Source organism: Colius striatus, chromosome 3, assembly GCF_028858725.1.
Source record: "Colius striatus isolate bColStr4 chromosome 3, bColStr4.1.hap1, whole genome shotgun sequence".
Lineage (NCBI taxonomy): Eukaryota > Metazoa > Chordata > Aves > Coliiformes > Coliidae > Colius > Colius striatus.
Genome location: NC_084761.1, coordinates 71,890,311 through 71,906,910, shown reverse-complemented (window position 1 = coordinate 71,906,910; position 16,600 = coordinate 71,890,311). Strand labels below are relative to the sequence as shown.

At 39.9% G+C, this 16,600-nt stretch overlaps 1 protein-coding gene across 1 annotated transcript in view; it reads right to left on the bottom strand.

Moving 5' to 3' along the window:
- Positions 1-16,600, bottom strand: part of CORIN (corin, serine peptidase) — a 134,801-nt gene continuing 118,201 nt past the window's right edge. The window contains exons 17-22 of the mRNA XM_061993205.1: positions 10,064-10,186; positions 7,585-7,634; positions 5,822-5,996; positions 2,474-2,745; positions 652-785; positions 1-183 (exon numbers count right to left, since the gene is read on the bottom strand). Coding sequence (XP_061849189.1) covers positions 1-183; positions 652-785; positions 2,474-2,745; positions 5,822-5,996; positions 7,585-7,634; positions 10,064-10,186 — 937 coding nt within the window. The remainder of the gene's footprint in view (positions 184-651; positions 786-2,473; positions 2,746-5,821; positions 5,997-7,584; positions 7,635-10,063; positions 10,187-16,600) is intronic.

Below are 16,600 nucleotides of genomic sequence, written 5' to 3'. Positions count from 1 at the left end.
TTAGTTTAGGAGAAAAGTGTGGATATATATTTGTCTTTCGATCCACTCAATAAAATGTGACACGTTACTGTACACTCCAGGTCCCAAAACTTTGGAAAAGCAGACCGAGCCCCAGGATGTTAAACCAAACAAAGTCCAGCGCCCTGCAGGTTGCTCACACACGAGCGGTCCTCCGCTGTCACCCTGCATTGGGAAAGAGGAAAAACAGCCTGTAGGGTCTATGGGTGGCCATCAGACAGGTGGTTAAAGCTGTGTCTCAGTTCCTACAGAGATTTGCTTTTAATAAGTGACTCATCTGCAAAAACTGGCTGCTCTGCTGAGCTATGTAGCAGCACACGGCATTACTAGTGTTTCTTTTCTGTTACATTTGTGCAACAAATGACCTGCAAAAGGCTCATCGAATTAAAAAAAACACCTCAACAGTCTAATAGTTAACTAATAGAGATTATACCTTACAGTCTTTAAGCACCATTTCACTACCATAAACTGAAGCTGATTGCATTGATATTAATCCTGAAAGTTGGGTTAAAATAGCATAAATAACTTTTGTCATTCCTATAGTAGATGAAACCTGCTCTACCTAATAAACATCATAGTACCTCCATTTCTAAAAGCAAGTCTGGCGGTGAGTTTCCCCTTAGAGAGACCTACCATGCAGGAGTCCACCGTGCCAGACTCGTAGCCAGCACACAGCATCCTGCTGGTGATGGTTTTCATGTCAAAGTACGACTGGCATTGTTCTAAGGAAATGATGCGAACTTCTCCTTCTTGAAGCTTGAAAGGCACTGAAAAATAGAAGTAAGCATTAAACCACACACACAAACACTTGGCTATGATGGTTCTTTGAGAGCTGATAAGTATTCCCATTAGGATTGATTCTACATATAACTCTATGTATATATATGTATAAAACATAAGGAGAGAGGGATTCCCCCTTTTGCACAAAGCTAAACGTGAGGTTTTTTTGCAGTGCTGCATCACAGGATTCATGAGCGTTGTGCTTCAGAGCCCAGTGCAGGTGTTGCATGTGGAGAAGGACCAGGCCCATGGGGACCTATGGGACACTTGCCCCTCCTCATGTGTTCCCGCCAGCAGCCTGAGGAGGGCAGGTGCTGTGACACTGTATGGGGGGGGGGGCGGTGCTAAGAAAGGTGCAGTATGGGCTGGAGACAGCAACAGGAGGAGATGGAAATGGGAGAAGACATTGGACTCAGTTCCAGGGCAGGATCTCCCTGCTTCTCTGTGTTTCTTGTGGTAAAGCTTAGTATAATCAAACCGATTTTGAGTTACATTTGGGTGACGATAAAGGGCTTCTTCCAAAGTACAGAAGACTGGGTCACCATCCCCAGAGACATTCAAAAGGTGCAGAGATGAGATGCTGAGGGATGTGGTTCGGTTTAGTGATGGGCCTGGCAATGTTGAGTTAGTGGTTGGACTTGATCTTAAAGGCCTTTTCCAACCATAATGATTCTGTGAATTGTTAAGAAAAGTTGTTCAGCCTAGGGCATGCAGTACCGCGTAGCCATAATGGGTTATGATGCTTTGTAGCATAAAACCCTTAAATCCAACACTGAAACCACATTAGAGAACAAAAAACTTTCTTCCACTTGCTAGTGGTGCAAAAGCATTCCAGCAGATTTTTTCCTGCCACTACATAAAAGATATTTTTAGCTGAGTAACAGCCTGTCCCTCACATGTGCAATGTAATTTTTGCCATGTGCCTGACCTGGTCACCAGAGGTGAAGTCCTACCTGAAGCACTGAAAGGAAAATTTCCTTCTCCAGGATACAAAATTATAGCCTTCCCTAGTAAGTACTTTAATAGAAAAAGGAGGAGCACTATAGCTGGAGTATTAACAAGGTTGGGGATGGGATAATTTGCCTATGGTGCATGCAGAAACATTTTGACTCAACAAAGACTGACATAACCATTCTGGTTGTGGAACACAAGGATTGCAGTGGCCACATAACAAGAAAACACACCAACATTCTGTTAAGCAAGACAAAACCAGTGCTTGTGATTACACTTGGATGGAATAAACAGTGTGACAAGTCCAAAGTGTATCACAGGGAATTGATTCAAGGCAGCGTTCATTCAGTGCCTCCCACTTTCACTGAATTAAGGCTGCTGTACCCCCACACTGGTGATCTGATACCTTCTCAACATAGTTATCAGTACAACCTACACCAGCAAAATGATAACCAATGCAAGTGACTTTCTTGATAGGAGTTTCTCGATCCTCCACATTTTTCAAAGTCAAGCCACTTATCTAAATAAGGATTCAGGAGTTGCTGATGTGTAAAAGCTCGTCTCTGCTCACAGCTAGGTCCGGCCATCAGCAGTTACAGTTCCCTAGTACTTAAAGAGGTCCAGTAATAGTATACATGGACTAAGCTTTGTAACAGGATCCCTTAGTTGATTAACTCAGTAGGTCACTGTGTTTTTGCAAGAGTCCCAGATAGACTGGCCTTACTTTTGTTGCCCATGTGTCCCCAGCCAGTGATGTAGCAGTAGGTGTCTGGCTGAACCAGCTGGTCCTTGCTGGGCAAACAAACAGGTCTGACGTAGCTTGTCTCGTTGATATCCTCATCTAGTTCCACAATGCTGATATCATAGTCTACCACTGCTCTGTTGTAGCGTGGGTGGAGGATAATGGTCTTCACCAGTCGAGTCTGCATGAAGCCTGAGGGATGATCGAGATTGCTAATCCCAAACACAACTTTCCAAACAGCTGCATTTTCTCTCCTTTGGAAAATAGAAAGAAAAAAACCAAAGGTGGGGGGGGGGGGGGGAGGGAGTGAGAATTTCAATCAAGAGCCTTCTTTTAAGCTAGAATACCCAAGAATTTTTTTATCTCTGATTTTTTTACATGTTGCACTCTGCAAAGCATTTCACATACAAATGCCAAGAGAGAAAAACAATTACTTGGGTATCATCACTGACATCGAAGGTCTGAGCAACAGAAGACAAGGCTTTCCATTTCCTTCCTGCCCATTACCAAATGAATTCAAGCTCACACCTTCAGAAGATATGTTACCACCTATTAGTCACTGCATTAAATGCCAAAGGCTCTCAGCGTAGGGCCACCAAGATGATCAAGGGTATAGAACATCTTTCATATGAGGAAAGGCTGCAGGAACTGGGGCTGTTTAGTCTGGAGAAGAGGAGACTGAGAGGTGATCTTATTAACATTTATAAATATCTAAAGGGTGGGTGTCAGGAGGTTGGGACATCCCTTTTTTCTATGGTAGCTAGCAACAGGACAAGGGGTAATGGGATGAAGCTGGAACACAAAAAGTTCCACTTGAACACACGAAAAAACTATTTTACTGTGAGGGTGAGGGAGCCCTGGCACAGGCTGCCCAGAGGGGTTGTGGAGTCTCCTTCCTTGGAGGTCTTCAAGACCTGCCTGGACATGTTCCTATGAAACCTGATCTAGGTGAACCTGCTTCTGCAGGGGGGTTGGACTAGATGATCTCTAAAGGTCCCTTTCAACCCCTACCATTCTATGATTCTATGATTTTCCATCAAGTTAGAAGTGCTAATAATGTTCATATGCTACTTGGTTAATGAACACTGTAAAACAATGTTGCTCAGAACAATGAGCAGTTAGAATGTGTTGTCCTACAGTCAAGAAAAAAAACCTTAATGTCTCGGATGCTTTGGTGTGATGCATTTCAAAACGATCTTAACAAAACTCAGAGGAAGTCTACCAATAAAACTGGCAAATGACGTCATGTTTAACATAGCTCTTTGCACTGATGCTCTCCACAAGTATTTACAACTCTTTGTATTAATACTTTTTGTTGCATTATTGTTATATGGCCCTCATGTTTCACATACCAGACTTCACATGAAGTTCATAAGATACTTCACAAAATGGAGCATTTTGTCTAAAGCACCAGAGCACTGTAAAACCTGTCTTAGTTGTTGGCTTCTCCAGTTGGTTGGGTACATTTTTAAATACTTTATATCAAAAAAGCTTTGTGCCATCAAGAATGATCTTGCTGTTGCTGTAACAAGCTATACAAAGGAAGAATTTTAAGATTTCAGGCCATTGGGAATATATCCTCAAATCTATTCGGAGAGGTAGAAGAGAAAAAAGTTTAAGTAACTCCTCAATGAATTATTAAACCGAAATATCTTAGTACTTTAAGGCATTCAGAATACAAATGTGACAGAGACCTGAGCTCAAACAGATATAATATAGCCCTAAAGGAGGGGTAAATGAAGAGCTGCAAAATGTAGTGGCAGTCTTTCTGTATTTGACAAAATGGGGGAATTTTTACTTTATACATTTGACAGTGTTGTTGCGTGTCTTTCACCAATAAGAGAAATCTCTCACCCATTCAATGGGGTAAGAGATAATGGATAATTCTCTTACCCAGTTCAAGGTAACTGAAGGATCTACCTCTAAATCCCACCCTTTATGTCACCGGAAGGTAAAGAAGTATTCCAGAGAGGAAGTATTCCAGAATATTCCCCAAAATAGACAGAGAAAGAGAAATTCCTTGTGCAGGACCTAAAATATGATAAATATAATAATCTTGTTTGTATTATTCAGGTTTAGCACTCAGTTTGGAAGGAAGCTCATCTAAGGTTACTCTTTTAAGTTTCTGGCTATTACTTCTCTCTCAATGTAATCAGTTCTTGAATATCCTTAGGGCTTGATACGATGTGACAGTCAGAACTGAAGTCTCCGCAATACTGTTTCTTTTAGCTGTCCATTTATATCCTCATACCTTGAGATACTCACACCATCACCTGTCTGATGTTTTCTGGCTTCTACACAAAAGCCACAAACTTTGCCCCTACCACAAGTTCCAGCATTAGCCAGGAAACAGCCCCCACCCCCCCCACCCCCCCCCCAAAAAAAAAAACAACCAAATCCAAAAAAGGAAAAACCACAACAAATATGAAAGAACACAGAAACAGACAAAATGTAAATTATTACTGGAAAGGGGAGCAATTACATTGAGTGTTATAAATAACTGTCCATCAAGAGATACTTGTTTGCCACAGAATTTCCGCTGGCTTGAACAGAAAGAAGGTTGTTTAGCGTAGTCTAAAATAATTTCCAGTGAGCAAATACCAGTTTAAAGCAGGATTAAACACTGATGACAACTGCATAGCAGAAAAGTACTTGCCAGCTATGGCAGAAACTACATTTCAATTATCTTTAGAAACCAAATTAAAGAATTTCAGTACAAGACCTAAGAAATGAGGTAATAAATTTCACTCCAAAGTCTCTGGTTCATTAAAAATAAGTGTTTGCTAGCTCAAAAAAGCTGACAATAACCAAGACATTGGCATGATTTGCACTCCAGACTGTTTACCACAAGGCCCAAGTAGCAGCTAAGGCTGACTTTTTCATAAACGCAGTCCTGAGTGTTTATAATCAGAGAAAGCAGTGACTTCCACATGTCAGCTGCATTGTGAGTAGTTTTTATTTTTACCAATGGCCACAGCATTTTTCCATTGGTATCTTCATGCTGGTGGCCAGAATGAATTCTTTTTTCATCTATGGCAGTTGTATGAGAGCAAAGTGCTTCTTCCTTTTGCTCGCTCCTGCTGGAATTCAGGGCAAATTCATTTAGCTTTCAACAACAGAGGCACCAGCAATGAATAATAAGGTGTGTGAAAATCTAGCTTATGCTGGTTTATACCATTTACTTTTCATTTTAGTCTCTTCAAGGCAGGCCTTTGTGATTTGCCATTCTACAAAGGTCATCGACTACTCCCAGTGTGTTTGGCAGAGGAGTGAGGTCTTGGTAATAAACGTGTGCAAGTTTATATGAACAGTAAAACTGAGCCCTCTCACCCTTCAAAGCAGTGTGCTACAGTCAAGACCCATCTCTTTGCAATCAAAACGCAGCCGCATACATGCCCGCTGGGTTCGCTCTGCAGGGAGCACTGCCATGGCCATCGGCCTGGCCGACTGGTCCTGCCGCCGAGGATCCTCTTGCTCATGCGAGCGGCTGGGCGACGGCCACAGTCTGGGGAGCAACAGAGGCAGAAGGCAGAGTTACTAATTACCACATAGGCAGCGCATGCAAGGCCTGCTGCAGGAAAACTAGGCACCGAACAGTATTAACAGAATCAGGAAATTACACTGAACGGTGCAGTAAATGAAGTCATCAACCACCACACGTAAATATCATAGAGATATATCATAGAATCATACCAAACACACTGATCCGTTTTCAACCTTCATATCAAAGAATTTGCTCTCCTGATAGTAAGTTTCACCACCTCAGACTGAAATATTAACCAAGCTGATGTCTGACTCCCTTTCCCTCAGGAGTTAGTTACCAGGCTGCCCTTGGGAAGGTGTCCTGGGTTTCTGTCCTTGTCTTTCTGTCAGCTAGCAATGCCTCTGGGCTACTTTTGACTATCCCTAAGAACCGCTTCTGGAAAATCTGCTTAGCAGTAACAAGGCTTCTCTTAAGCCAGGTGTGAGGTGAGTGTCACACTGTTTGCTCACCTACACGGCATCAAACTTGCTTTGCCTGTGGAAACTGCTAAGGGAGAAGACTTGAAGGTTTGCAGACATCCTACCACTCTGTCCATTCTACTTTATAAGCCACTTCAACTGGAAATTATACCAGGTTCCTATCTGCCAGACAGCTATTTTTCTGAAGGAGTTAGCCCTTCACTTTTGTTCCACTTTACATTCTGGATTTGTAAAATGGCAGATGTTATTTACCCTGTTTATACTCAATCTGATTTAGGGAACAAATAACACCACCAGCTTCTGCAATTAGCCTCACAAAGGACGACATGCTGCTATTGCATGTGTCTGTGCGAAGTTAGTGATGAAGAAATAAACTGGAGTAATGGTTACTTGTTACTTATAATTCTTATTGTGTTCACTTAACTTCCAAGAGCAAAGGATTTTAAGTGTACCTAAAGCAACATATGTCAGAAGCAAACACCTTTGACAAGCTCCTATGAGCACTTTTTTTTCTGATAAGAATAGCAAATGTTTTCATTAGTTTCCCAAATTCAGGTCATGCTTTGGGATTAATTTTCTCCTGTGTCAAGCTAATTCATAACTTAAGTGTTCTTCAGCAAACTCTCCTTGTCTGTAGAACATAATTTCATTGAAGACAAAGAATTTCTGCATTTTCAAACCACTTAAACTTTTACAATCTGCTCTGCCCACAAACTTGGTCTGCAGGTTTCTACTTCAGGTTCTTCTTAAATCCTCTTTAGCTTCACAACTAAACAGATCATAGCTTCAACTCCCAGGCAGATATCTGGCTAACCATTCTGGTGGTAAAGGATATTTTCAGCAGGGAGTTTTCTCAAATGAATTTTCAGAACCTGACTGCTGACAAAACTCAATTTGTTGGAGTAGGACTGGGCTACTGCAATACACAGTCTCTGTCGTAGTCAAAAAATAAGAAAAGCTGATAAAATTGAATTGAATAAGGGAAAAAAATCCCACCAAACATTACAAAACTGGATGTTGCTGAAGTCTAGTCAAATTTCAGAATGAATCTGCATTAAACTTATGCATTTGTTAAAGTAATTTAACACATCTTGAAAAACATCCTTGTTTTATATGCACTTCTCTCTTACCTTCTTTAGTGCACAAGACAGCGACTTTGCTTCTGCTTCGACACGTCTGTCTAAATATCAAAACAAGAACACAGTGGAAATTAATTGGTGCAATTTTGGTAATTTGTAAATCAGAACAGGTATTGTACTCTTTGTGAACCAGCTGTTAAAAATTCCCCTAAACTGTAAAAAGAAACACAAGGAGTTTCTTAGACCAGATCATCCACGATTTCCAGCATCTGCCTGGAGATAACTCAAAATATTAGTTCAGCTTTACAATGCATTTCATGAGTGGGTGCCCTGTATTTTGCAGACTTGCCTCGCTGTCTTCTGGGCACTGATCCAGCTCTGAGGTCAGCTGGGATGTACAGTCTGTCAAGTCTTAATTTATGGCACTTGAAAGCACAGAGATTGACAGTCTCCTCTCCCTTACAGATGAAGGATGGCATTTTCCTTGAAATACCTTTGATAATAGGTGATCTTTCCTGCCTTAGAACTTTGGGCATTTTGAAAAGATCCAGGAAGCTTTCAAAAGCAAGCATTAAAACAACAGAAATACCATTTATATTGAAAATTCTCAGATGAGAGAAGAAAGAAATGTGGGAGGACTGGGCTACTGCAATACACAGCCAAAAAATAAGATACATTGATGAAACTGAAAAGCATAGGGAAAAAAATAACACACAAAACTGGACGTTGCTGAAGTCTAGTCAAATTTCAGAATGAATCTGCATTAAACACTTGCATTTGTTAGTTCTTGTCCAAGTTCCCAGTAGTCCAGGAGCCTGACAGCTTGTTTAAATACAGAACATACTCCATGGCACAGACATTTTACATGCTGAAGGTGATACAGATGAATACACCTAGACTGCAGGTCTCAGGAGCACTGTCCAGCTACTGGGATTGGCTCAGTCTCATGCTGGGAAGAGACTAAATACATATTGTCCCCTGTGCAACTTACTTTATGCTAGAAAGCAAGGCAGGCACCTGAGAAGGGGGTGGCCTGGGCGTCTTCCAGCAGGATGACTGGTAGATCAGCATGGGGTGCACCAGCCAGAGCTACCTAGATACAGCTTGACACAGCCAAAACAAAACCAGCCTCACTCTTCATGCAAGGCCTTAGCTTCTCACTTGTTGTTAACCTTTTTCTGGATTTGAGGAGTCTAGAACATCTGTTCCTACTTTCATCTCTGTAATAGCTTTATCAATAAACCTCATTACTGATGTTTTCTCTGTACTTTGCCGCACTTTGCTACTAGATCTTATAACTCTGAGGTTCCAAATCCATCCCTTCACGTGTACTTTCTAGCAGAGCACTTTCAAACAGGGCAAAGAACTTTGAAATTTCTGCTTTGCACTTCAGTGACTGAACAGAACGTGATTGTTGGCCTGCCCTTGCAACTGGTCACAACCTTGGTCACAACTCAAGGTGCTTATTCTCATGTTACTCTGAAGAAAAGCATTTAGATACCATTAGGTTAGTGAGAAGAGACAGTGAGAAAGGAGTTTAAAAGAAAATTTTCTAGTATCAGGCATCAACCTGTAATGGCCCTCCTTACAGAAATAAAAAATGAACTTAAATGAAGGGGAAAATACTAACATGAACCATAACTAGTATCAAGTCGAGGTGCAGCAAAGCAAAAGCAGGAGCTTGTAGACACAATCTTTTTAATCTGCCATTAAAGTTTCACTACAGAAAATAACAAGAGCCAAGTAAAAGAAAAGTAGGTGTATTTCTCAGATTTGTGTCCTCACGCATGTTGTACCTCTGCATTTGTTCAAGACAGTTTTTCCTTGTGAAACAGAAAGACGTTCTATGGAAGAAAGATGTTCTGAAATCCCCTAGGCATTGGAAAGAGAACAAGGCAGCAATGAATCTGCTTTTTAGAGAACACAGCTGCAGATGGGGTGGTCCTCCAGTTCTGTCCTGGATGTTTAAGTTGATTGGCTCTTCAGTCTCACTCTGAATTTCTCAAGCATGAGAGTCTGGCTTCTCATTACCAACTACCTGCTTAGTCAAGTTAATTAAAAGGAATATACCACTATCTGAAGCCAGAGGAGTAGCTAAAGAAATCTACTCTAAGTGCATAAAGCACTTCAGCACTTCTGCTGAAGAAGCTGTGGTCACTCCAAATATATGAACCCAAACTACATGGGCTGCAGAGGATGGGAAGATGTTGCTACAGGTTATGCTGTACAGCACTTTCTTGATCAGCTGGGATTTAATGAAGCTGTCTGGTGCAGGACACCACCTCCATGCTGTTAGTCTAGCAAAAGGGACACCTGAGGCTTCACAAGGTGGACTCAAAGGAAACTACAGTTGTAATAGACACTAAAGTAACTATAGATTGTATCTTAACAACTCACATGAGTATGTGACAGGATTTATTTTTACACAGATACCTAGGGAACAAAGAGCTTACCCAAGGGAGTTTGTCATCCTCTATTGATACACAGCTACCCACAGCAGTCAAATAAATCTCATTTACTTGTTACTTACCCATCCACTAGAAGAGCATGTAAAGTGGATGCATTTTTATTCTTCCAGTCTGAGTGCAGATTGAGCCATTTTTGATGCTGCATTTCCTCGTCCTCTGCTACAATTTCTGTTTTGGATGGTCCTCTGAAAAAAATGAAAGATATTCACTACGATAGTGGAGAGGCCCTAATGCCTCCCATTTACTCCAAAGATACACAGTTGAACATTACATCAAAGCCATGAGTGGCAAAATCACAGGGGAACGAAATCACCCCAAGAAGCCAGCCCAGCTAACACATCACCATCTCTTACGTTGTATTTTTCTGACAAGAACCAGAATTGGAATTGGAAACAGCAACAGCCTCCTGGTGGCATTTACTGTAGTAGATACACTCACTGTTTCTACAGTTTCTTGCCTCCAAAAATTCAAAAAGTAGATCTTCATACATAGAACAGCCAAAAGGAAAAAAATATTTTCTTACATTCCTATCTTTGGAAATCCATTTCAAGTTAACTGCAAAGAGCATCCTGGGTCGTGTTAACAATACTGGACTTTGATGATGTCAAACCTGCCCTTCTGCAGCAAATGAACAGGAAGATGAAAGTAAGCTAGAATGGCTTTCTCACCAGGAGAAACTTTCACATATCCACCTCCTCCTCAGTTTGCTTATTTTCTGATGGACTCAAGCCACTGAAGAAACTGCTTTTTCAGTACATCTCAATTGCTAAATGAAAACAAAAGTGTATTTTTTAAATGGCTTTACAAGCCGTGCAACTTTCTAGCACAGAACTTTCCATGATTATCCATCAATCCCTGTCAGTGACGAGGACTTTCAACGACTGCTCTCCTGAATGCTTGTCAAAGGTCAAATTATAAATCCTGGTTCCTGCGTAAGAGTTCAGAAAAACTGTCATGTGTCCTAAAGCTTGCCTATGTACCCAGTCTCTCGTGGCATTGCCTAAGAATGCTGGCCAGGGTAACGGTTTAAGTCAAATTATTTCAGTATTAACTATATTTCTTCTTAAACATTTACAAAAGTGCAGCATCCTCTAACCACCTGATTGCACAAATTAAGAAAGATAAAGAACTCTGGTTTATGGTAAATTGTCAATGCAACCATATGGAAATGTTTTTAACAGGGCAGGCAGAATTAACTAAGCTCTAAGGTCACGGCCCTGCCTGTTACATGACTTATTTCTCAGAACCTTCTCTGGGCATATTAAACAAATAAAATTCTATTGTCTACTACACAGAATGAGCACGCAGATAATAACAAGCATTTTTAAAGGCCATATTTTTTTCTCATTTAGAGAAAGCATTTTGCTACACAAAAGAGCTTTCCTCCTCCATGCCTGCATATATCAAACACATAAAACTCTCCCCACTTCCATCATATGCTTATTTCCCACTTTTTCCCACCAAATGTGCAGAAACTTTTTCCCTAAGACGACAATCTGCCTAATGTCCTTCTGTGATCAATTATGTTCACAATTTCATAACTCTGTACGCTGACATTTTCTGTAGCCATACACAGTGTCTGAACTATAAAACATGTATTCAAAATTGTGCAAAAAAAGTGCAAGTAACATGTCATTTCATGGATCCAAATTTATATTGTCCCAAATACCAGATTATACTGCTGAAACCCGCAGTCTGAATTATAGCTCATGATGTTATAATTATGAAGCAGATATGTACTTCTGAATCATAGAATCACAGAATGTTAGGGGTTGGAAGGGACCTCCAGAGATCATCTAGTCCAACCCCCCTGCAGAAGCAGGTCCACTTAGATCAGGTCACATAGGAACATGTCCAGGCGGGTCTTGAAGACCTCCAAAGAAGGAGACTCCTCAGCCTCCCTGGGCAGTCTGTGCCAAGGCTCCCTCACCCTCACAGTAAAACAGTTCAGTGCAACAACCTACAAAACACTTAAGCCTGTATGAAATTTCATCACTATCAATACAGATGTTATACTTAGTAAAACTACGGCTATGCCTTTTTTTCTTTGCTGGTCACAGCTTGATATAATAATGCCCTAATTTATGTCTTTCAAATGCCTTTTATAAACGTTCATAGAACATTTTCCCTTTGATGATACTTATACAAGGTTTCCTTTCAGGTAGGCAAGGACCCCCACTTGCCTAATTTCTAGCAGAAGAAAGCTTAAGACAATGGCTCACATTTGTGTAGAGGCCAGAGCACACTGAGAATCACCAGAGAATGAGAGAACATGAGCTAAAAATGTTAGAGAAGGAGGAGGAAGTCCTCCAGCTGGTGTAAGCCTCTGAGTCTTGAGCCCTTCACTGTCCAGGGAGTGGTTGCTATGCCAGGAATACTAGATTATCTCTAAAGGTCCCTTCCAACCCCTACCATTCTATGATTACACTAGTGGCTGTAAAGCACTCAGAATAAAGGAGGGAGGCAGAGCAACACAGACTCATTTTAGCCAGACCCATCCTGTGCTCCAGAAATGCAAAGCAGAAGCAGAAGTGTCTCCTTCCTTGGAGGTCTTCAAGACCTGCCTGGACATGTTCCTATGCGACCTGATCTAGGTGAACCTGCTTCTGCAGGGAGGTTGATCTCTAAAGGTCCCTTCCAACCCCTACCATTCTGTGATTCTATGATTCTGAGCTCATATCACTCAAACAGAACACTAAACAAATACACTTCAGGGCACCTGTTGTCTCAGTCTATGGGCTTCTCCAGGACCACATCAAAAGTGCCATAGTTAAAGTAAATTTAGTAAATTTGCACAACAAAAACCCATCTTCTATTTTTATTTTCCCCCCCTCTGCATTTGAAGTGATAGAAACACCAAGCTTAGCAGTAAAAGGCAAGTATGTCTTCCACTTAGATTTTTATTAGGTTTCCAAGAATGAAATGGAATTATGGCCTATGAAAAAAAACCTTCCACAAGGCTTTCTTTCACTGAACAGTTAACAGAAACAGTTAACTATTAGGAAATTCATCGAAAACAAATCTTATGAGGCTATCTGATCCATTCCTTTAATCTAAATAAGATGAGCTATATCTAAACTCTCTTGACAGATTTTCATCTACCCTATTTATAAAATCTCTGATGATGGAGAATCCTCAGCATTTCCAGGCAATATACTCCAGGATTTACAATTAGCAATATTTTTTCTAATGCTTGTTCTAAATCTTTCTGCCTTTTAAGCTCATTACTTCGGTCTTATTTCCACTGGAAATTGAGAACAGTTTATTCCTTGCCACTCTGCAGCGGCCTTTTACATAATCTGAAGGCTCTTACACCTCCCTTCAAGTTTTCAACCTTTCTTCACAGACCATGCTTTCTAGGTCTGGCCATGGCCATATTCTGAACTCTCCTCACGTAGCCAAAATCTAACACAAACTGGGGATTACACGTAAACACTCCTGGTTAATTCAGGCCATTTCTTGAGTCTGACAAAATTGTTTTGAATTCTAACCCTGTCCTCCAAGATCCTTTTCAGACCCTCCCAGCTTGATGCTTAAAAATTATTAAGCGTGCTCTCTATGATTCTATTATTCCACTGTATCATCTGGATAACTCATGAGCACACCGAGTGTCACCCCAGCCACACTGGGATGTGTTTAGCCCCCAATGATACATCTTTAGGCTTTGACAATGAATCATCAACCATCTCGTATCATTTCATCTTTGTCCATCTCTCCGTACTTATTTCAAAAGCCGTTTCATCACATCGACTGTTTCTTCACTGTCCACAGTGTCTCTACCTTTTCAGGGAATAAAAGAAGTGACTCTGACATGTTATTGATAAATATATTCTGTCTGTCATTAAGACTTTACACTTCTATAATTAATTTTTGATAACTGAAGCTAGGAAACTAGTTAGTAAATCTCTGCATCTTACTCTTTTTCCTTTTTTAATGGAAAATGGCATACCTAAATGTTTTCAGGCTCGTGTAGCCAGTCTTCACCCTTCTCAAAACTAATGGCCACCATTCCTGGCAGCCATAACAGAGATCTGCCATAGCCACAAATCTTAAGTGCTTCTGGACGAATTTCAGCCAGACTACCTACTTTGAAAGATCAGTGTATAACTTATTATGTTCTTAATTTAGCCCTAATTATTAAGTCTTCAGCATCTTAGAAACATAATATGTTTTGCTCAGTATTTTCTGTGGGCTTCTTTTGTGTTTTTTTCTGGGTTTTTTTGTTTAATGTCTCCATCTTTTCTGATTATTTCTCCAGATGCTTATGCTGTTGTTCCATACCAGTTCTTGTAAGTTTTCACTAAACATCCACTCCTTACAAATTCCACTTCCAGTTTGAGGTCACTGTACAGCTTGAACCACAGCAAAGTTAGTCTTGCTGCTTCAAAAACACATGCCTGCTAGATCTAATGAACATCAAATGACATATACAATTCTCAAATATCTTAGTTTTTTAATTTAAGCAGTTTCATATGATCTCAGTCAATTTCAATAAAAGATATTCAATGATCAATCATTCATAACACGAGAAAAGCAAGATGTTGTAATCTGCAGTAGCACTTACGTCTACTTGAGTGGGAAATTCTAACTTAGATTTTACCAATTTTTCAAATTTCAATTAACAAATCAGAATTTTCCTGTAATAAATTTAATTTCAAGCTATGAATTCCTTTATGTGTGTTTAAGAGAGGAATTTTCAGAATTTAAAAAAAAAGAAAAATAAAATCCAGTTTGTCTTCTACATTATAAATGTGCTCACAACAGGAAAAAGTAATGTTTAGAGTAAACTTAGTACATAAGTTGCCCAACAGAAATATTAAAGAAATAGTGTTCAAAGCATTTTAGCCCATTACCTGCTAATCAATGTGCACAACAGTCAAAGCTTACAGTGAAATATAAGAAACATTACAACCTGCATACTAAATCATAACCCTCCCCAAAAAAACCCTAAAGCAAAATAGAAGGCAGGGATTAACTTTAGGTTACAACGTTAATATTCTGCTCATCATTAAAAGTAACATAATATGTGATAGTTCTGAATAGCATTGGTTTCAGTAACTCACTGTCCCCATTCCACTGTGGAAAACTTTCACAAATGTATTAAATTGAAAGTTTAGAATAAAGTATAAACCATGAATTGGACTCCTTTTCCCTTCAAAGTAACAGAAACACTCCTCTGTTCAGAAACACTCCTCTGTTCAGTTCTCTGTTCAGTTTCTGCAATTTCATTGTTTTAATTTTAATTTTCATGTGACAAGAGGCTTGAAAAAGGAAACCTTGTGTTACACCAGAACATAATGCATACATGCACTACTGTAAAACAAACTAGACCTATTTCGGAGCTGGAGCAGAACGTTTCCTATCTATACTTACCGGTTAAGATGTTTCGTGATGTGAAGCAGAATTCTACAAAGCCATGGCTGTGCCATACAATATGAAGTAAAAGATCAAACCTTTGATTTTAACAGCATTGAAATCACAGAAATTGCAACTTTTAATGTGAAAATTTATGGAGGTGTAGAAAAATGGAAATTAAGAAGATTCACAGCATTGACAGAAAACAGAAACACGTGTGATTAAATAGTTCTTAAATTTTTTGGTAAAAAGGAGGTAATCACTAGTGATATTTCCAAACTTCATAAAAATCTGGAGAATAGCTAAGAAAATCAATCTTCAGGTGATTGACAAAATCAGTCATTAAGAAAGGAAAGACAAACAATACTTTGTTTTTCTGAAGTACTGCCAGGCAGAACTAGAAATTAGTATTAGAGTCAGACTGAAGCTGTAGGCTTCTGATTTGAACTGGAATTTCTCACTGCCCGTCACACAATCACCTCTCACTACAAAACAAGATTTGTAGAAAAACTGGGCGGTAGAATATCTTCCCCTGCTAGAAAAAGGATTTTTGAGATTTAAGAATTATTTGCGTCTCATATATTTCTTAGAAGTGATAATGTTGATGACATCTGTTAGCAACTCTCAGTGAAGAAGCAGGAAGGTATAAGTTTTTACTTGTGCTAATTTAAGACTCTGAAAAAAAAGGAAGGAATCAGAGGTCTGTGATAATTTAATCCTCTTTTTGTTTTCCTGGCAGCAGCCATCATAGAGAAGCTAAACAAATTTTGTATTAGGACTACAAGACTGAAATATGAAGAAGAATCATAGAATTATAGAATGGTAGGGGTTAGAAGGGACCTTTAGGGATCATCTAGTCCAACCCCCCTGCTAAAGCAGGTCCACCTAGATCAGATCACAAAGAAGAAAAGCGTTCTTAATGTTAAGACCATTGGTTTGTTCTTAGACAACAGAGTAGCCACAAAAGCACTAACTTCACTTGAATGTGTCAAATGAGTTTAAGCTTATTAGGATGTTATACAAAGGAAAAGCATAAAGATAATGTCAATATTATTTAGATATACTAAACTAGCTAGAGGAATACAGAATTGTGTGCCAAGGGCAGGCAGCCCCTTCAGTACAAGTGGTCTTGGATCCGGGGCATCTGTCAAAAATGATGCCAAGCATCCACACAGTGTAAGGCAATAGAGAGCAGGTTAAGTGCCGACACTGTAACCCAGGGCCTTTATCCTCCAGTGTTTTTG